The sequence below is a fragment of the Pediculus humanus genome, genomic scaffold, assembly GCF_000006295.1.
Source record: "Pediculus humanus corporis 1103172107883 genomic scaffold, whole genome shotgun sequence".
In the NCBI taxonomy this organism is placed as follows: Eukaryota; Metazoa; Arthropoda; class Insecta; order Psocodea; family Pediculidae; genus Pediculus; species Pediculus humanus.
Genome location: NW_002987460.1, coordinates 132,907 through 154,962, shown reverse-complemented (window position 1 = coordinate 154,962; position 22,056 = coordinate 132,907). Strand labels below are relative to the sequence as shown.

The following is a 22,056-nucleotide window of genomic DNA, read 5'->3' as shown; positions in this document are numbered from 1 at the left end:
TTTTTTTCCTTTTTTCTATTTGAAAAGAAAAAGCAAAATGTTACAAATTAATAAAAAAAAAATTTTCCGCTTTTTTTTCTTTTTCCTCTTTCGAAAAAATAATTTTCTATACTTTCATACATATTGTTAATATTTTATTTGGTTTTATTATTATTATTATTATCATCATCATCATCATCATCATCATTATTATTATGACAAACGTGGGCATTAATTTTTTAATTATTAACAAATTTAAAAAACTCAAAAATTTGATAAAAAAAAAAAAAATAAACGGTTGACAACTAAGAAGAAAAAAGGCATTAAAAATTTTATTATTATTAGTTTTTTAAAAAAATGATAATAATAATAATAATCGGTAGTAAAATAATAATAATAATAATAATAATAATAATGATAATAAAAATTTTTTAAAATTGGATTATTTTAGTTTTTTTTTTTTTTTTTTACATAGTAGGCGGCCTTTATAAATAAATAAACAAAACTAGTTTTCTTACATAAAATAAAAAAAAAAATAAATAAAATATAAAAAACTCGTCCAAAAGAGAGAGAGAGAGAGAGAGAGAGAGAGAGAGAGAGAGGGGGGGGGGAATGGAAAAGAGAAAAAGGGTAGAATTTTATTTAATCTTATTACGTAATAAAATTTTTAAAAAAAATGTCGGATTTAAATTATATCACATGATTATCATAAAGTACAAAATTTTTTTGCTTTAAAATCCGGTTCGAGAAATTATGTCAATTTAAAAAAAAAAAAAAACATCTTGTGGGGGTGGGGTGGGGGCGGAAGGGGGGCAAGTAACGTAAAATACAATCATAATTATTATTATCGTTATTTATTAAAACTTACATTTTTCGAATCCGCGTCGAGTGCGTCCCACATGGACGCGACAATTTTCGAAACTTCACCGAAACTTGCATTCGGATTTTGACCTTTGATTGCTGCCTGAGTATCTCGAAAGAAAAGAGCATAAGCCGAAACGGGCCTGGAAAGAAAAAAAAAGAAAGAATTAATAATAATGATAATAATAACAACGAGGATAACAATAATAATAATAATAATGACGACAACAACAATGATTGATAAAAAACGAAATTTCATCCGAGTTCAAAAAAAAAAATAATAATAATAATAATTTAAAAGAAAGAAAGAAAAAAAAGGAAATAATAATAATAAATAAATAAATAAATAAAAATTCAACGTGAACTTTGACTTTAATGATTTGACCTTTAACCCTTTTTTCTATTCTTTTCTTTACGAGAAATATATTTTAAAATAAGAAACAAAAAAAAAAAAAAATTTCTCAAGATCCAAACTATTTTATTTATTTATTTGTTTAACAAATGGTTTGAAAAAATTAAACGTTGAATTATTATTATTATTATTATTATTACTGATAAGGTTTTTTTTAATAAAATAAAATGATAAGAACGACGACGATAGGACGACGACAGGACGCCAACAGCAAAACAAAAATTTTCAAAGTTTACAATAAAAAAAAAATTTTTTTCATAATAAAAACAAAACCATTTTTTCTTTTACTTTCATTTTATTTTCATTATTATTATCATCATTATCATCATTATTATTATTATTATTAGATAAAAAAAAGGTCAACTTTAAGAGTAATGCCAACATTTTAAAGTTTTTTTATTATTTTCTATTTTTAAAATATTAAAAATAAAAATTGTAAATTCTTAAATTGCATTTTATTATTTCTACCTTTTATCATCGCGTTATCAATTTTATTCGTTTCTTACGTGACGAAAAAAGGGCGGGGGAAGGAGGAGGTGGTGGTGGAAGAGGAAAATAATAAGAAGAAGAAGATAAAAATGCAACCCCCCCCCCAAAAAAAAAATGCAGCAGTGCAAAGAAAAACAAACAAACAAACAAATCGACTTTTATATAATAATAAAAACAACGAGAAAAGAAAATTTATCATTTTTATTTTTTTTTTGGGGGGCGGAAGGGACTGGAGGAAAAAAACGGGGAGGGGAGAAGGGAGGGAAAACAAACAAACAAACTCAGGTGTAATAAAAGTTTTTTTTTTTTTTGTATATTTTGTCATAGTTGTCGTTGTCGTTGTTGTTGTTACTTAAAAAAAAAAAACAATTAATTAATTTTTTTTTTCCTAACACCTGAGTTAAAAATAAAAACAAACTTGAAAGGGGAGGGGGTGGAAAAAAATTAAACAAAAAAATTTTTTGTGGGGGCTAGGGATAGGGAGAAGGGGAGGGGAGCAAGTAAAAATAAAAAAAGTTTTATTAAATTCGTGTTTTTCAAAAAAAAAAAAAAAAAAAAAAAAAAAAAAAAACGTGAAAAAGGTTTGTCCAAATTAATTTACATTAATTATTACGTTATTAATTTTTCCTTTTTTTTTTTTTTTTTTAATTTCCAAAAAAAAAAAAATTAAAAACAAAAAAAAAAAACAAGAGGGGGGAAAAACCCCCAAAAAATTTTTCTTTCCAAACTTTCGGGGGGGGGGGGTAAAAATAATAATAATAATAATAATAATAATAATAATAATAATAATAATAATAATAATAATAATAAATTTTCGTTCCAAAAACGTTTTTCCAAGCGCGCACAAAAAAAATTCCAATCCCGGTTGTGGTTGTTGTTATTGTCCTTTCTTTTTATGGAAAATCAATTTTACAAAATTACGTCATACGTTGTAAGTGATTGTTGTTTGTTGTTGTTGTTGTCGTTTTTGAAAGTAATTTTATAAAATTCGTACAAAAAAATAAATAATATTTTCTTTTTTTTAAAAAGTAAAAACTTATACAAATCGAACGACTTAAACGTCACGTGATTAATTAATTATTTTTATTATTAATAAACTTTTACGCGATTTTATTAATTAATAAATTAATTAATTATTTCGAAAGAAAATTAAAAATATCTTTATTTATTTATTAAATATTAAAAAAAATAAAAAAAAATAAAGGAAAAAAAAAACCTAAAAAAACATAAAAATGAAAAAAATAAAAATAACGATCTGCCCGAGCTGGCTATAAAACGAGTTCGCCATTTTCTCTCTCTCTCTCTCTCTTTTTCTCTTTTTTCTCTTTTTTTTTTCATTTTTTTCCCTCGTTTTTTTTTTTTTCATTTTATTTCTAAATAAATTACAAAAAAAAAAAAGAAAATTTTTTTTCTTTTTTTTTTTTTTAAAGCAATTTTGTAACGAATCCAGTTTTTCATTATTATTATTATTATTTTTTTTTTTTTAATGTTAGAATAGAAAGAAAGAAAAAAAAATTCTTTTTTTTATTCAAAAAATTTTTATGTAATAAATTAACTTAAGAATATTATGCACACACAAAAAAAAATTTTTTTTTTCCTCCTTTACTTTTTTTTTTTGGGGGGGAAGAAGAGGGGAAAGGGGGGGGGGGAGGTTTCATTTTTTTATACGAATTTAATTCTCTATTATCATCATCATTTCTCTTACATTTCCAAAAAAAATCATTTCAATTTAAAAAAAAAAGGAAAACAAAGAGAAAATCAAAATTTCATCGAAACAATCTCAATGTTTTTTTTTGAAATTTAAATTTAAATTTATAAACATTTTCGCAATTTTTAATTGGTTCAACCCGAAAAAAATAAAATAAAAAACCTGAATATATAACATTTTAAATAATAATAATAATAATAATAATAATAATAATAATAATAATAATAATAATGATAAAGTACCCGTGCTCGCGAGCCTCGCCCAAATTTCATTTCTCTTTCGAATTTTTTTATTTTATTTTTTTTTTAAATTTAAAATTATTATTATTATTATTATTATTTCTCTCGTGTTTACGTCATTCGCGAAATAAATAAATAAACGGTTTTTTTTTTTTTTTTTTTAAAACTTTCTCTTTTCCAGTAGCAAAAAAAAATAATAATAATAATAATAAAATAAGGAATTTAAATATTAAAAAAAAAAAAATTTACTCGCCTTGACCTCGTTGTGTTTTTTTTTTTTAAATTAAATTAAATTAATAATAATAATAATGATGATAATATATGTATATATATAGGAAAATATAATATTGCAATTAATATTATTTACTTGCGTAATATATCTGCGGGGGGATTAACAGAAAACATATATCAAAAAATAACCCGGTAAAAAACAACAACAAGGAGAAAAAAAAGAATACCTGAAAAAAAAAAAATTCACTCCCACGAAATTTCTTTACCCGAAGCAACAAAAATTAAATTACACTTTCAACGTTTTTTTCTTAAATTATGTCTCAATAAATCAAAATTGCTCCCCTCTCCCCCTCCCCTTACCTCCCCACAAAATAATACAACCACGTCCAACTATTTATTATATTCGACGTCGATTATTAAAAAAATTAAAAAAAAATATATATTTTTTTTGTTTAATCGTTGGGTTAAAATTAATCATAGAGTAAAAAAAAAGAAAATTTAAAATTGGAAAGAAATCAACGTCGAGTTCATAGAGTAAGAAAACAAAACAAAACAAAGCAAAACAAAATGGCGGCGGTCGCGTTTCAAATTACAAATCATTTATTTATTTATTTTATTTATTTTTTTTTCTTCTTTCAAATAATTATTAATAAACGATTTAGGAAAAATTAATAATATTAATAATAATAATAAATAATAATAATGATAATAATAATGATAATAGTTTTAATTACGAGATGGAAATAAAAAATAAATAAATAAAAAAAATGAAGGAAAAAATCGTCGCGAAGTTGAAAACGTTAAAACGTTGCTGCTTTTCCTTCTGCTTCTGATTACGATTATTATTATTATTATTATATTCCTGTTGTTCCCATTACGTCATTTTTCATAAAACATTTTACGAAACAAAGCAAAAAAATTAAACAAATTAAACAAACATCGTAACTTTTAATAAAAATGAAAAATTCAAATAAATAATTTATTTATTTGAATTTTATTTAAATTAATTTTTTTTTTTTTAAGACTAAGCTGAAATTAATTAATTTTTTTTTTTATTTAAAAAAAACAACAAAATGTCGGAATAATAATAATAATAATAATACGATTTATTATATATTTTTACAAAAAAAAAAAAAACGCAAAAAAACGGGGCGATGGTAATTAATATTTATGGCGTCGTTTCTCCTTCTCCCTTTTCGTATAAATTACGACCGAAAAAAAAAAAAACAAAAAAAAAATTGAAATAAATAAAAAATCTTATTAAAAATCATGGGGTTGAAAAAAAAAAAAAACAAAAACACGTGAGAAAGAGAGAGAGGGGGAGAGAGAAAGGGGAGAAAGAAGGGGGTAAATTCGTTTTAATTATTTTTATATACGATATTATTCGTTTTAGAATTTAAAAAAAAAAAATTATTAATTATTATATGCAAAACTTTTATTACCGAAACTTTTGTTGTTTGTTCAACAAACGAAATAATAACTTGACAAACAAACAAACAAACAAAAATCTCAAATTTCAATTTAAGAAAACTTTTTTTAAAAAAAAAAAAAAACCAATTAAAAGTTAAAAAAAATGAAAAAAGACTTTTTTTGCCCTTTTTTTTTGTTAAATATTAAAACAGAAAAAGACTCAAAATGTCCGCGTATGAATCAAATGATAATAATGATGATAATAATAATGATGATGATGATGATGATGATGATGATAATAATAATAATAATAATAATAATAATAATACGTCAAAATATCAAAGAATATAATTGTTACATCGAACCTCTCACATTTGTTTTTTTTCTTCGATTTGAACATTTGTATTTAATTCATTTATTTAATTTTTTTTTTTATAAATGAAAAATCGTTTTAGTTCTCGAACAAACGACAATAACAACCACAATCATAACAATCATAACAACCGTTATGAAATATAAACATATGTTAAAGTTTAAACGGTTTTTTTTTTTTTTTTGTTACCTTACGACATGTTGGATATCATTATTCAATTCAACTTAAATAAGTTTAATATTAATCGAATAATAATAATAATAATAATAATAATCCGAGTGTTGTAATAAACACGCCCTAATAATTCGATATGTCGAAGAACAATCGAGAAAAATTAAATAAAATAAATAATCATAAAATTTCGGTATTTTCACCATGGAGGTACTCATGATTCCAGCGGGGCATTCATTTTTCACGGGAGGAACCGTAAAAATGGGATTTTTACTAAAACTTGTACCAAAAAAAATTTTAATTTCTAATGTGACATAATTGCGGGGGGTGCCAAAAAAAAAGAAATGAAAAATTTAATCATCCACCATCGTCATCACCATCAACAGCAACAGTAACAACAAAAACAACAACAATAACATCATTTCACAAAATCAATTATATATATATACGAATGCATTCCACGCATTCTATCGGCGTAAAACAAAATTAAAATATCCCTTTTTTTTTTAACTTTTTAACTTAAAAAATAAATTTTTTTTTTTTTTTTAATATATCATTATTACGCATATACATAATCGACAAAAATTAAAAATTTTGCAACTTTTTCCAATCGGTTATCGATTATCGATAAGTTATCAATAATAATAATAATAATAATAATAATAATTACAAAAGAAAGAGGGAAAAAAAGATGGCGAAAATCAATCAAGTCGATAAAAGAAAAAAAAAGGAAAAAAATTAATTAATTCGGTTATTATATGCGACGTTGCCATTTTTCTCACATAAAAAATAAATATATACATACATAAATTTTTTAATTAAAAAAAAAAAAAAAATTTTTTTTATATGTGTAATAAATAATAGTAATAATAATGATAATCCAAGGAGAAAAATTTAAAAAAAAAATTATTTGACCTCATTCGCGCCTTTTTTTCACCGCCCACCCTCCGCAACTCACCCCCCCGCAGTAAAAAATAAAATAATTGCCATTAAATTAAATAAAAGTTTTATTTTTTCAATTTACGTTATTTTTTTTTATTTTTTTTTTTTTTAAATTTATGAAAAAAAAAAAAAAAAATGAAATGAAAATTTTTTTTTTTTACTTTCCGGGGGGGAGGGGAAGAGAAAAAATTTTTTTTTCTACTATATTAGATTTTCCATTTTGCACATTTTTTTCTTTTTTTTTTTTTTTTGAATATTATGAAAATGAAAGGATGAAAAGAAAAGAAAAAAAAATGGAGCGAAGGAAGAAAAAAAGGATGTAAAGAGAGAGAGAGAGAGAGAAATAGAGAGAGAGAGAGCGGCGGGGAAGAAGTGGGGGAAGGGGAGGAGAGAAAGAAACAAAAAAAATTCAAAACTTACTTTTGCGGTTCGTTGGGATCCCTCTTTTTCTTTTTCTTCTGTACTTTTGGTTTTTTTTGCGCTTTTCCGCCCCCCTCGACGGGTTCAGGTGATGGCCGTTTCATGGCTGCAATCTGTAAATAAATAAAAAATTTATTTATTTATTTATTTATTATTATTATTATCATTAAATCGTTTACGATCTTTAATAAAAATAAAAAAACAACTTCGGCAAATTATTATCAACAGTGTCACGTGATCGTTAAACAAAAAACATAAAAAATTAAATTTTCTATTTATTATTAATAAAATATCAGTAAAACTTGAAAAATGTTTTAGTTTTTTATTTAAACAAATAAATAATAATAATAATAATTCTTTTATCAAAAAAAAAAAAAAATTTTGAAAATCAACTGGAATTTGGTGGGGGGGAGAGGAAAAGAAAAGAAAAAAAAAAGCAAACTTCCGGTCAATTTTTTTTTTCTTTTTCCTCTTTCGATAAAGTTTCGAATTCTATTTCCTTTTCGACGAAATTTTTTTTTGTGATTTTAATAAAACAAGAAACAAACAAACCGGATGTTGTTGTCGTTATAAACAATCCAATAAAAAAAAAAAATTGCTTAAAAAAGTTGTCGGAATTTGGCAAAAAAAAAGAAAACGATTGTGGTGGCGGTGGGGGGCTCAAATAATACCGGTCAAAATTTTTCGAAATTAATTGAATAAAAAAAAAATTGTCCGACCGTTTCCGGAAATAGTAATAATAATAATAATAATAATTAAAATTTTACATAAAAAAAAAAAACGACAAAGACGACGACGACGAAACTCACTTGGTGGAAAATTTTTTTTTTTTATTTTCCATTCATTACCTTTCGCGCAAAGTTTATTAAATAATAATAATAATAAAATTTTATGTTTAAATTTAAATTTAATTAAACATAATAAAAAATAAAAAAATTTTTTTTTATGTTTTATGTTTTCCCAAGTAACAAAAAAAAAAAAAATTATAATTAAATTTAAATATTTAAATTGAAAAAAAAAAAAAAAAATTTTTTTTTTTTTTTATTACGTGAAATATAAAGTTAAAACTTTTATTTTTGTTTTAAAAATGAAAAAGTAATAAAAAATTAAATATATATATATCGAGAAAAAAAAATGGCGGCGGAGAAGGAGAAGGAGCGGATGGAAGGGAAGGAATATGAGCGGAGGAAACAATAACAACAACAACAAAAACATAAAATTTCTAAACTTTAATTAAGCATACATAGGAAAAAAAAAAAAAAAACAAGGAGCGATAACTAAAACTACTAAAAAACAATAAAAAATAATGAAAATTTTCAAAAGGGAAAATTTTCTAAATAGTAGAGAGAGAGAGAGAGAGAAATCTACGGAGAAAAGAGAAAGAGAGGAAATACGGGGGAAAATTCTAGAGAGAAAAGAAGAAAATTTTTGAATATTTTTTGGAAAATCTACATTCAAAAGAGAGAAAATTCAAGTAAAATTCAAAAGAAAATCGATCGTTGTATTTTTTTTTTAAATTAAATATCTTAAAGCGTGTTGAAAATTAAAAAAAAATTATCGTGACGTGGCAGGAGACGAACAAAAAAATGTGGAAAAGAATTAAACATCATTTCCTCCTCACATACATACTCATATTTATAAATTTAAAATTTAAATTTTTTTTAAATATATTAATCGAATAATAATAATAATAAGGGTTTGAATTTGACATTTAAAAAAAAAAAAAAAATTTTTCAACCGTGTCGTGTAAGTAGATTTACTTGAAAATTATTTTACAAACCGACAAAAGTTTTCCCGACTTCCACTTCCTACTTCTCCCATCTCTTTCTCCCTCATGCGGTGGAAGAAAAAAAAAATCTCAATCGAAATGAATTTTAAAGTTCGCGCCAAAAATTTTACTTCCCTTTTCTTGTTCCACGTTTAATCTCATTCTTTCGTTTGATTGTTTTTTTGTTTTTTCCAATCAAGATTAATGATCGAAAGAAATGAAAAATTTCTCAAATAAGTGAACGGAAATTATTATAATTAATTTTTTTTGGACGAACCATCATCCATTTCCGGAAATTTCGACGAATTGACTTTTTAAAAAAAAACCGCGAAAAAAAAAAAGAAAAAATTTTATTTACCATAGCTGGATGTGGAGTGCTGTCGTCGCTATCTTCAGAAGTTGTCGTCGTTTCAAGTCCCATCGGTGGACTATTTCCCGTCGTAGACCTTATATATACTTGCTGTTGTTGCTGTTGCGCTTGGGGTTGTTGAGGTTGGGGCTGTTGGGGTTGCATTATAATTTGCTGTTGCTGGGGCATCATCATAATTTGATTTCCTTGAGTCATGTACGTTTGATTACTGTATTGATATTGTTGCTGTTGAGGTTGATACTCGTTCATTCCCATGCTTTGCTGTGTGTGCAATTGCTGATACGTCAAAACGTTCGAATTTGGACTGTTTTGAGAATTTTGAAGACGAGGCTGTTGTTGTTGTGGTGGCGGTGGAGGTGGCGGCGGTTGCGGTTGCTGTTGCTGCGGTTGATGCGGATTGATCGGAGGAATATCGAATTCCTCATCGCCAAAACTCGGAGTGTGAAAAGTCTGAAAAGAGAGGGAAAAAAATGTTTAACATTGAAAACAAGTGAGAAGAGGGGGGTGGGGGGAAACACACACACACAATCTCATAACCGTTTCATTCTCTCTCTCTTCTTTCTTTTTTTTCAAGCAAGGAAAAGTTGGTTTGGTTTACGACTTTTCTCGTAAAATTTATGTATTCGATAGCTTCAAAAAAAAAAAAAAAATTTATAACTTCTATTAAGGACATCAATTCACTTAAAACAAGTTATACTATTTTATTTATTTATTTATTCATTCCGGTAATTGCTTAATCCAACTTTTTTTTTCTTCACTTCACTTCCCTTTCTTTCCCTTCCCTTCTTTCCCCCCTCGAAAACTTTTTATACTTTTCTTTCCGCCATTTTTTTTTCTTCACTTCTATGAGGTCGCTTCTGTGTGTATTAATTCAAAAAAAAAATTTGGTATTTTGGATTTCTGATAAAAACATGGATGAAAGCGTCTCGTGCGCAATGACGTGAATAATAATAATAATAATGATAATAAACCGTAAAATTCTCGCCATCTTTTAAATTTCTTAGCTAAACGACGCCCCCTCCTTCCCTGCTTCTTCCTCCCTCAGGCCTTGTGTTTTCTTCACGTCATTCCCCCGGATATTTCCCTTCGCAAAAAAAACCCCCTTTTTCTGTATTGCACATATCCTTTCGCCTACTTCCGGTCCTTCGCCACCACCACCGCCACCCTCCCTCCCCCTTTCTTTACTTTTCTCCTAGACGGTGGGGAAAGAACAACTTTCATTAAAATTATTTAAGCGATTTCCCATTTCGTATTTTTTTTTCCTTTTTTTAGTTTTAAGAATTTTCTTTCAAAAAAGAAGGTTCGGGTTTAACAAAAAAAAAAATTAGTTGCGAAAGGAATGGAAAGGAAAGGAAAGGAATGGAAAGGAAGGGAAAGGAAAGGAAAATTGCTTTTTGCAATTTTCAATTATGAAAGCATTTTTGATTAAATTTACGTGAAAAATATTTACATAAAAGTGAACACGAGAGATTTCTCATAATACAATCGAATTAATAATATTGTGTGCGTTTTTAAAATAGGTCAACCGAAATTTTACCGGAGTCCCTCCGCCGTTAAGTAATTAATTAATTAATTAATTTTATTAATTTTATTTATTTATTTTACTTATTTATTTATTTTATTATGTTTTTCTCTTTTTCATAAAAATTTTTTTATTTTATTTTCTTCGTTTACGAAAAGAAAAAAAATTTTTTTTTAATTAAATTAAAATTTACGTCATGTTACGACACGAAATTTAAAAGAATTTTAATAATAATAATAATAAATTGACCGTGAAGAGAAGGGACGAGTAATTTGGGGGGATGATGACGTGTGAAGGGAATGGGGGGGGGTAAAAGAAAAGCCGTCGTGAATAAAAAAAAAAAACTAATCGATTTTAAGGTACTATCGCAACTCCAGTTTATCGCTATTATTACTATTATTATTATTATTCGTTTGTGTTTGTCGGATTGTTTTCCAACATATATTCCAGGTTTCTACCTGCCGATCCCTAAGGAATAAATGGCTGAATGTGATGCTGCTACATGCCTGATGTTAGGTTTCACCTTGTTCTAACCTATGACATCACAAAAATTCTTGTGAATCTCTCACTCAGACCATCTTATTCGATGGAAACAATTATTATTATTATTATTACTATTATTATTATTATGTTTATTATTATTATTACTACGCTGACATTTTCAATGTTGAAAACATAAAAAAAGAAAAAAATGTCAAATTGTAAATGGCACGTTTTTTTTTTCAATTTTTTTTTTTTTTGTTTGTTTCTATTTTCTTTATGTAATATTTTTCTTAACATTAATATTAATAATAATAATAATGATAGAAGAAGAAGAAGAAAAGAAAGAGTTAATAGAAGGAGGAGGAGGAGGAAGAGAAAAAGAATAAGAAGAAAAAAAAATTTTTTTTTTCCGAGGCCACACACGGTGATATTCATTTCTCCGTGTGCGTAATTGCCCTGTTATTATTTTTGTCCGCTTATTAATTTCAATTTGTTGGTTTTTTTTTTTTTTCTAAATTTTATGTTTAGTTTGCGTTCGATTCAATTTTCGAATTAAAACCAAAAAAAAAAGAGTTTCGATTGTAACAGAGAGAGATAGAGAGAGAGAATTAAAAGAAAAAGGGTAGATGAAAAAGATGAAGGGACAAAAAATAAAAGAATCAAAAAAAAAATTTTTTTTTTTAAATTTTTTTTTAGAAAAATAATTTACACGGATGAATCGTTTCGATAGGAAAAAAAAAGAGAGAGAGATAGAGAGGGAGGGGAGAGGTGTACCTTTGACCGAACCATAAATTATCGATGCCTTTTTGACCCCTTGGGAAGAGAAAAAAAAAAAAACAAAAAAATTTTCATTAAATAAAACCCAATAAGTTCCATCGACACATTTCGTTTAAATAATAATAATAATAATTAAAAAAATTTTTTTTAACCACCACTATTATCATCCCCTTATTCTATTCGAAAAGAGCACTAAAGAGAGAGAGAGGGAGAGAGAGAGAGAGATGTTTGAAACCTTAAAAATCCCCTTGAAAAAAAAAAAAAAAATTTACAAAAAATTTGATTAATAAAAATACATCCGGTATCTTTCGCAAGGAAAAATTTCCTCAACTCGATTTTCGGGATTAATTTTAAGAAGCAGACGAAAAAAGAAAAAAGCAGAAGAAAATAAGAAGGAAATCAAAACAACAACAACAACAACAAAAATTATTTTTAAATTAAAGTTAAATTAAAATCAAATAATTACACGAATTGATCGAATGTTTGTAAAAAAAACGCAAATTTATTATTTAATTCGATGCGTACACGCACACGCACCCTCGCACAGGCACACACGATCAAGTGCGTAATAAAAAAAAAAACTTTTTATACAAAAAAAAAAAAAAAATCGTTTCGGTAATAAAAAAAAGGAATAAAAAATTTTTTAAATATTATTACCTGGTAATAATAAATTAAATTCGTTTTATTGCTTTCTAATGTTTAAAAAATTACTCCTTATTTTCAACGAATAAAAAATTAAGTACGAAAAAAAAAAAAAACCTACCAAAGAAATAATAAAATAGGAAAGAAAGAGAGAGAAACAGAAAGAGATAGAGAGAGAGAGAGAGAGAGAGAGAGAGAGAGAGAGAGGGAGAGAGAACAAAAAGAATATTTATAATGACATAAATTTAATAAAAAAAAAAAAAAAAAAACATTGAAAATTAGTTTCCCCCCCTTTTTTTTCTTTTTTTTTAATTAAAAATGTTTTTTTTTTTTTTAAAACAATAATAATAATAATAAATTTAATAAGATTTTAGATACAGGTACTTATTCAAATCATTATCGGGTACCTTATTAAAATTTATATATTATTATTATTATTAAAAAGGGGGGAAAGATACAAAAAAAAAAAAAAAAAAAACAACAACGACGCGGCGTGATGCGTGTTAATTTACGATTTATTCATTAAACGATGAACAACGAGGGAGGAAAGAAATCAAGATGGCGGAAAAGTGGTAATAATAATAATAATAATAATGATAATATTAATACAAACGCATGATGTTAAAGTTAAAACAAACGACAAAACTCATTGAAATAAGAAACGCAACGACAAAAACGAAAAAAATTTTTTATTTCGTAATAAACAATAATTATTATTATTATTATTTTTTGTCAACGATCGCCATCATCATCATCATCATCATCATCATCATCATCTCCGCCGTCGTAGTTTAAAGTCACGTATAAAAGTAAATACTCTGACGTACACGCCCATTAAAATAATTTTTTTTTTTTTTTCCGTTTGTGGTTGTTGTTGTTATTCATTTTCTACGAGCGCGCACGAGGTGTGCGTGTGCGTGTGCGTGTGTCAAATTTTAAAAAAAAAATTACTATAATTCTCCAAATCAAAAACAAATTTGAACTTTGACCCCGATCCATTGAATATTTTTTTTTTTTAAATTTACGATTGGAAGAGGACGGAAGAGTGGAAGAGAGAGAGAGAGAGAGAGAGAGAAAAAAAAATTTTTTTTTTCGTATCCGTGAGAAGAACTATGATTTTTTACGCACTCGATTCTACGCGCACGTACGCACTCTCTCACGCACGCACGAACGCACGCGTTAACGAATGAATTTTTTTTAAAAGGAGGTTAGAAGGACAAAAATTTATATATTAAATAACGTTTTCAATAATAAATATTTACCACCCCTCTCCTCTCCTTTCTTTAATATAATTTGTTTAATAATAATTTATTTTTTATTTCTGCCATTTTGTTTTTATTTTTTTTTTTTAATTAAAAAAAAAATTAATAAAATAAGGAAAATTAATTATAATAATAAATTTTTAGTGGAAAATTTTCTTTTTTTTAAACTCTCTCGTTCGATATAAAAACTCATTTTCATTCTTTTCATTCTTTTCATTCCCTTGTTTCCCATTTATTTCTCACTCTCTCTCTCTCTCTCTCTCTCTCTTTAATTCTGTCACCCACCGAAAATAATAATAATAATAATAATAACGATGTAAGAGAAGAGGAAAAAAAAAATTAAAATTATTATTAATTTAATTGTTTTATAAACGAGTTTTTTTTTTTTTTTTTTAAATTAATAACAAACAAGTCTGGAATTATGGAATGTGCGTTTTGTACCACCTTCACCTCCTCCCATTTTTTTAAACCTCCCCCCTCGATCCTCACATACCCCACCGCCCATACCCCCTCCCCTCTCATCAAAAAAAAAAAAAATTCGTAACCGTCTTTGTTATTTTTGTCGATTCATCCACAGGTGAGATCAAATTCCACGTATTTTTTTTTTCTCCAGAACTCCCGCCATATTTAAATATTTATTTATTGATTTTAAATTTTTAGTTTTTTTTTTTTTACTTTCGCTATTAAAATAAGAGTGAAATAATAATAATAATAATAATAATAATAATAATAATAATAATAATAATAACAATAATAATAATTGCGGAGGTCACATACCCTTAAATTAAAATCTACATATATGCACATAAATTTTATCATCGTAATCATTATCATCATTATTAATTATTGATAACGTTTTTTGTTGTTATTATTATTATTTATTTTTTACGCAGAACGAATTCGAAACGTAATAAAAAAACGCATGCGTGTGCGCGTGCGCGTTCAAAAAATAATTTTATCGAATTTCGGATGCAAATTTTTTAACGACGATAATGATGATAAATGAATAGATTTTTATAACAAATACGCGTCATCGAGGAATAAATTTACACACGTGAGTGGTGAGTGTGCGCGTTTTCACGCGTACCAACGCATTCACATTAATATTATTATCATTATCAATACGTTTTCCTTTGTTTTTTTTTGGTTTTTGCTTCTTATTTTTCTTTTTATTCTCCTCCTACTTCTACTCCTCTTCCTTCTTATTTTTATTATTTTTTCATGGAGTCAAAACACGTTTTAAAAGAGAATAAAAAATAATAATATAATGATAATAATAAAAGGGAATATAAATAATATAAACAATTATAAAAAAAAAAAAAATTTTTTTTTTTTCATTTCCAGACAACAACAACAACGACGACGTTGTAGGGTTCTTCCAACGTTTTTTTTTTTTTTTTTTTATTTTATTTCCACTTCAAGGTCTAAACCTTAATTAATAACGGCAAGTACAATAACAATAAATTTAAAGCTAAATTTTCTTTTTTGACGCTAAAACCAAGATTTATAGATATGTGTGTAGAGAGAGAGAGAGAAAAGAAATAATTTTTTTTCTCCCCTCCCCTTTTCTACCCCCCTCCCTACCCTCGCCCCTTTTCTTATACGAAAACAACCACGACCGCAACAACAACCACCAAAATTCTATGTGTGTCGAAAATAAGAAAAAACGCGTTGAAAGAAAAAACAAACGATTATATTTTTAATTAATTACGTTTAACGTGAACGGTTGACGAACTATTATTATTATCATTCACCGAACGTTTGTCGGACAAACACAACAAATCGAACGTGAGAAAAACAAACGTGAAGAAAAAAGGAGGAAAATTTGTCATACAAAAGAATCGATCGAATATGACCGTCTCGAGAGAGAGAAAGAGAAAGATCATCATCATCATCATCGAGTCGACACGTCGTCACATCGATATCTCGAAATAAAATAATAATAATAATAATAATAATGACGGGGGGGGTGTGTGTGTGTGCTACGAAAATAATAATAATGATAATAATAATTACGAAATAAAAAAAAAAAAAAAAACATTTTTACTGCCCTCTTTTCTTTCTTTCTTTTTATTTTTTTCTTTTCTTTTATTATTATTATCATCACCATTATTATTATTACCATCATCGGTGGGTAATTTTTTTTTTTTTTTTTTTTTTTTGTTCAATGCAGAGTTAATTACAATTTAGAAAAAAAAGTCCTTAATAACGGGTTATAAATAATAACCGAGAGAAGGATTCTGATTCAGACACGTTAAAAAAAAAAAAAAAAAAAAATTTAAAAAACATTATTATTATTATTATTATTATTATTATTATTATTATTATTATTATTATTATTAATTTTTTTTTCTTTTCTTTTTATTTTAATTTTTTCTTTCGTTTGTACGTTTGCCCCCACCTCCTCTCCACTCCATACCTTTCCCCCCCAGTTCGCATTAAAAAAAAAAAAAAACTTTTTAATAATAATTTTTTCTTTCTTTCTTCTTCCTTTTTTTTTCTCGTGGGGGACGGGGTAAGAGGGGTAGAAGGAGGAGGGAGGACGGCAACGTTAAATAAATATAATTTATTTTCAATTTAAAAAAAAAAAAAAATTAATTTATTTTAAATTCCGTACATAAAAAAAAAAAAAAAAAAAAAATGGCGGTACAAATGAAATGTAGAAAGAGTAAAAAAGATGGAGGATGGGAAAGGGATGGTGAGAGTGAGTGAGAGTGAGAGGGAGAGAGAGAAATGAAAAAAGAATAATGAAAACTTTTCGTTTCGTTTTTCTCTTTTTTCCACGTTGAAATCATGCGTTTGTAAAAAAAAAAGGGGGGAGGGAGGAAAGGAGGGAGGTAGGAAAGCAGGAAGGGAGGGAAGGAGGTAGAAAAAAAAGGGGGAAAAAAAGGAAAAAAGGAAAAAAAAGGAAAAATAAATAAAAAAACTTTTTTTTAAACGAGTAATTAAAATCGAATCGTCTACATCATTATCATCATCATCATCCACCTTACGAATTCACGATAATGATGATAATAATTACAACACCGTCTTTCTTATCACGAAAAAAACGCCCGCGTAAATCAAACAATTACACATCCATGATGATAATAATAATGAGAAAGTATTAAAAAAAAATTATAACGTAATTTCGCTCGCTCGCGAAAAGATTATTTATAAAACGCGCGTAAAAATAAAAAAAAAACCAATAAATTATTACCGATAAATTTATCATCATTATCATTATCATCATTATTATTATTATCATTATTAATAAAATATTAAAAGCTTTTAATTATAACAAAAAAAAAAAAAAAATTATTTTTCTTTTAGTTTAACTTTTTTTTTAATTAAATAAGTTTCGAGAAAATTTTTAATAAGGTTTTATTCCTCTCTCTTTCTTTCTCTCTCACTCTCCTTTAAAAAAAAGAAAAAAGACGAAGATGATGATGATGATGATGAAAAAGAAGAAGAAGGAAGATAATAATAATAAAAAAAAAGAATTGTAATTAAAAATTATATAAAGAAATTTATTTAATTACGACATTTTGCGTTGATGAGTGCGAAAGTTCATTGTAATTAATTAACATTTAAACGCATTTTTTTTCCCTCCTTTCCTCCTTCTCCTCCTTTTTGTGCGTGTGCGTATGGGTGCGTGCGCGCGTGGGAAATTTTTTGGCAAACAAAGAAAAAAACAACCGTCGATGATATATTAGTATAATTTTATCATCATCAACACCGTAATAAAATAATTTTACGTATTTATAAAAAAAAAAAACCTAAAGAGGAAGAGAGAGAGAGAGAGACAAAGAGAAAGAAAGAGAGAGAGAGAGATTTTGTGTCAAAAGAAAACAAAACAACCATCTTCCGAATATTTTTTTTAGATTTTCTCAACGTCGAAAAACATTTATGCAAAATGTAAATTAACAACAATAGAAATATTTATTTAGGATCGTAAGTAATAATAATAAATTTTCGTTATTGAACAACGAATCGACCCCGAGGTTGTTTGTTTGTTTGTTTATATAACAAACGTATAAACAAACAAAAAAACAAACATTTTAATAATGGCGACCGACCGTCCGACCGACCAAGTTAACAAAAAAAAAAAAATTTTTAAATATTTAACATTCAAAAAAAAAAAGAAAATTCACCTGTTGTGTTTTATTCTGTCGTCGTACCTAAATGAAATACCTTTTTTATTATTGCAAAAATGATGACGTAAACGTACCTGATCGCTCATTGCGTATCCGTTAACGTGTGAATGAGGAACGGATAATGATAAATCAACGTTTTCGTTTCTCTGTAAGCAAAAAAAAAAACAAAAAAACTTAAAAATTTTAATCGAAAATTTAAATTTATCAAATTCTCCAGGAAAATATCAAAACTGGAGAACAAAAAAAAAAGGCGAATAGATTATTATTATTATTATTATTATCATCATCATCATCATCATCATTCTTATCAATTTATCAAAGAATCGTAAAAAAAAAACGAAGACGACGACGACACGATAATGAAAAATTATTATTTTTTTATTTGTTTTTTTTTTTCACGAACAAAAAAAAAAAAAAATTATTAATAATGATGATGATGATAATGATGATAAAATTACGGCATAGACGTCGTAGGATTTTTCTGTAAAATTAAATTAAATTTTTTTTGGGCCGAAAAAAAAGGAAAAAAGCACGAAAACAACTTTTTTTTTATGGCGAATTTATAGCCCTTTTTTTCCTTTTATGCGTGTGTGCGTGTGTGTTTGTTGTGCACACGTACACGCACATACACGCACACATAAACAATTTTTTATTTTTTTTTCGGCTCGACAAACAACGCACACACACACACACTTTTCACAAGGACTCAAATGTTAACGTTTCAACATACAATTTCAAACGCGCGTAACTTTTTTTTTTTATAACGCATATCATTTATTAATACATATACAAACAATATCGATGATAATATTAATAATAATAATAATAATAATAATTTTTTTATACTCTTGCGAAAAAAAAACCGCTCGCCATTAATGCATATACGGAAAAGTTTTAAAAAAAAAAAATCACGCAACACACAATCGTATTAATTTGTTAATTAAAAATTATATTATATAAATTATTATTATTATTATCATTATTACTAATGGAATTTTAACCGTTTTAAAATAAATTAATGCGGAAATTAAATTAAAATTTAATTAAGTACGTTAAGAAAAAAAAATGAGAGAGAGAGAAAAAAAAATTATATTTATTTTGTATAGTAATAAGTTATACACGTCGTCGTCATCGTCGTCGTGGCATTAAAAAAAAAATTATTCGAGTAATAAAATATAATAAAATGATTACACAACAACAACAACAACCACATTCGCATATACGTAATTAGTATAAATAAAATTAAATTAAAAAAGTTAATTCAAAAAAAAAAAAAAAGAAATACAATATGGCCGCCGCGATCGATGTAAGGCTTAAAAAAAAAAAAATTCTAATTATGTAAATTATCACGACAGTAAAAAAAAACCACAATTATAATTATTATTATTATTATTATTATTATTATTATTATTATTATTACGGGTAATAAATATATACATACATACATAAGTACGCGTATATGTTTATAATCATCATCATCATCGTCATCAACATTTACATAAAATAATACTTACTTATTATACAAAAAAAAAAATAATTTCGCAATTTAATTTTTATTTTTTAAAAGTATTTATAATAACGATAACGTTATCATTGCTAAATGATGATGATAATGATAATAATAATGATAATAATAATAATAATGATAATGATAATAAAAACCGGAATTGTATTTAATTTAATTAAATTTTTAAAAAAATTGTAGAGGTGTATCGTTTGCATAATGCAATTTTTTTTTTTTAAATTCGTAATTATATTTACGGTATTTTGTTATAATATATGTGCGTGTGCGTGAGTGCGTGAGAGTACGTGAGTTACGCACAAAACTAACCCTTTGAAAAATTATAACATTTTCGAACGAGTAGCACTCGAATTATTTATTTATTTCGAAAAAGTTTACGTTGTGAATATTCGGAGGAAGGAAGGAAGGAAGGAAAAGTTAAGGGGCGGGGAGGGTGGTTGGGTTTAAAAAGTAAGGAAATTTATTATTTAATTCGATGCGTACACGCACACCCACCCACGGACGCAAGCACACAAACAAACAAACAAACAAACGAGAGAAACAGAAAGAGAAAAAATTTTTTTTTTTTTACGTTGCATTCACTTTATTTACAACGTATTTTTATTATTATTACCGCCTACCCCTACCCCTACTACCCCCTCACCCCTAATTCATTACTTTAATAAATTCCAAAACCGGTAATTAATTTCTTTTTTCCTTTTTTTTTGTGCATAAGAATGCAAATTTTATTGTTTAAACAAAAAAAAAAAAAAAACGAGAAAAACAACAACAACGCTAAAAGACCTTAAAAGGTCATGATTTATCATCATCATCATTATTATTTTTTTTTTTAAATTGATTGCCTTTGTTCCCAGCATCCTGGGAAAAAAAAAAGAAAAAGAAAAAAGTTCACGAAGTTTATAAACAATAATAATAATAATAATAATAAATTTATTTTTAAAAAAAAAATCAATAAAAATTTATTAAACGACCAACGACGACGACAAAATAAATTTTTTTTGGCGAAACCAAAATAAATAAATAAAATTAAATTGAATTAACAAAAAAAAAAAAAAATTAACGGTTTCAAAGGAATCGCCTCAAAGGATAGAAAAAAAAGAATAATAATGGTAATAAATTAATGGTTAATAAAAAATCAACATTTCAATACGATTAATGTGTGTGTGTGTGTGTGTGTATATTGTGAGGGGGGCTATCCCAATGGCAATTTTTTTTTCTATTTTATTACTCTAATTACCATCCGACACACGTTTAATGAGTTCTTAATTAAATCCAAATTTTTTTATTACCGTCAAAATACGCTTGAGGGATTTATTTATTTAATTTTTCTTTCCTTTCCTTTCCTTTCCCTTTTTTCCCCAAATTCTCGTTTTTCTCCTTCTCCCTCTTCCCGGAAAATTTATTTATACTTTTTCATACACTATTGTAGTAATAGTGGTAATAAATATTACTCCCATTTATTAATAATTTTTTATTTATTTATTTATTAATATTTAAACTTTTCTTTAAAAAAATAATGATAAAAATCCGAATTATTTTTCTACGTTTATTTATTTACGTAATCGTTAGAATTATTATTATTATTTTAAAATAGAAATGGAGGATGGAAAAAGAGAAAATAAATAATAATTAAAAAAAAAATTTTTTTACGGTTGATTTTCGTGAGGGGAGGTAGAGGAAGAGGGAAAGGGAGGGAGGGGAAAACAAAAAAAAAAAAATTTATCACAATTTTGTTAAATTTATTAACGTTTATAAATCACTTTCGGATTTTAATTATTATTATTATTTTTTTTTGTTGTTGTTGTTGTAACAATAGTTATAAAAGGAGCTATAAATTATATAGAGTGAGAGAGAAAGAAAGAGATAAAGAGAGAGAGAGAGAGAGAGAAATTTTTAATTATGAAATTTTTTTAAATATATATATGTATACGAAATAAAAAAAAATTACTGTCATAATAATAATAATTATTAATAGTTTTTATTACTTCGTGACGTCACATCGATAACCCGCGAGTATTCGTACAACAACAACAACAACCAAAAAAAAAAAATTGTTTTAGTTTTGTTATTTCATCGATGATAATTTTATTTTTCGTTTTGAAAAATTATTCTTCTCACCTACGTCACTGACTGATTTCACCAAACCTTTCCACCATCACCACTCCCGCTCTTTCCTTCACACATTTTCTCTAAAACGAATTTCTCTTTCTTTCTCTCTCTCTCTCTCTTTTTCCTCTCGTGAAAAGAAATTTATATAAATAATATGATTTTAAAAGATTTGAATTTATAATGTGACATTCATTATGTGTTTGTCGTAATAAAATTTTACGGAGAACAAC

General features: G+C 26.0%; 1 protein-coding gene across 1 annotated transcript; it reads right to left on the bottom strand.

The window, feature by feature from the left end:
• Positions 1 to 829: 829 nt before the first annotated feature.
• On the bottom strand, positions 830 to 1,546 carry Phum_PHUM393920 (uncharacterized protein; the record flags this gene model as incomplete). Its single annotated transcript, XM_002428564.1, has 2 exons — positions 830 to 983; positions 1,521 to 1,546. 2 exons carry the CDS (start codon positions 1,544 to 1,546, stop codon positions 830 to 832), a joined length of 180 nt encoding a protein of 59 aa, XP_002428609.1.
• Positions 1,547 to 22,056: the final 20,510 nt, after the last annotated feature.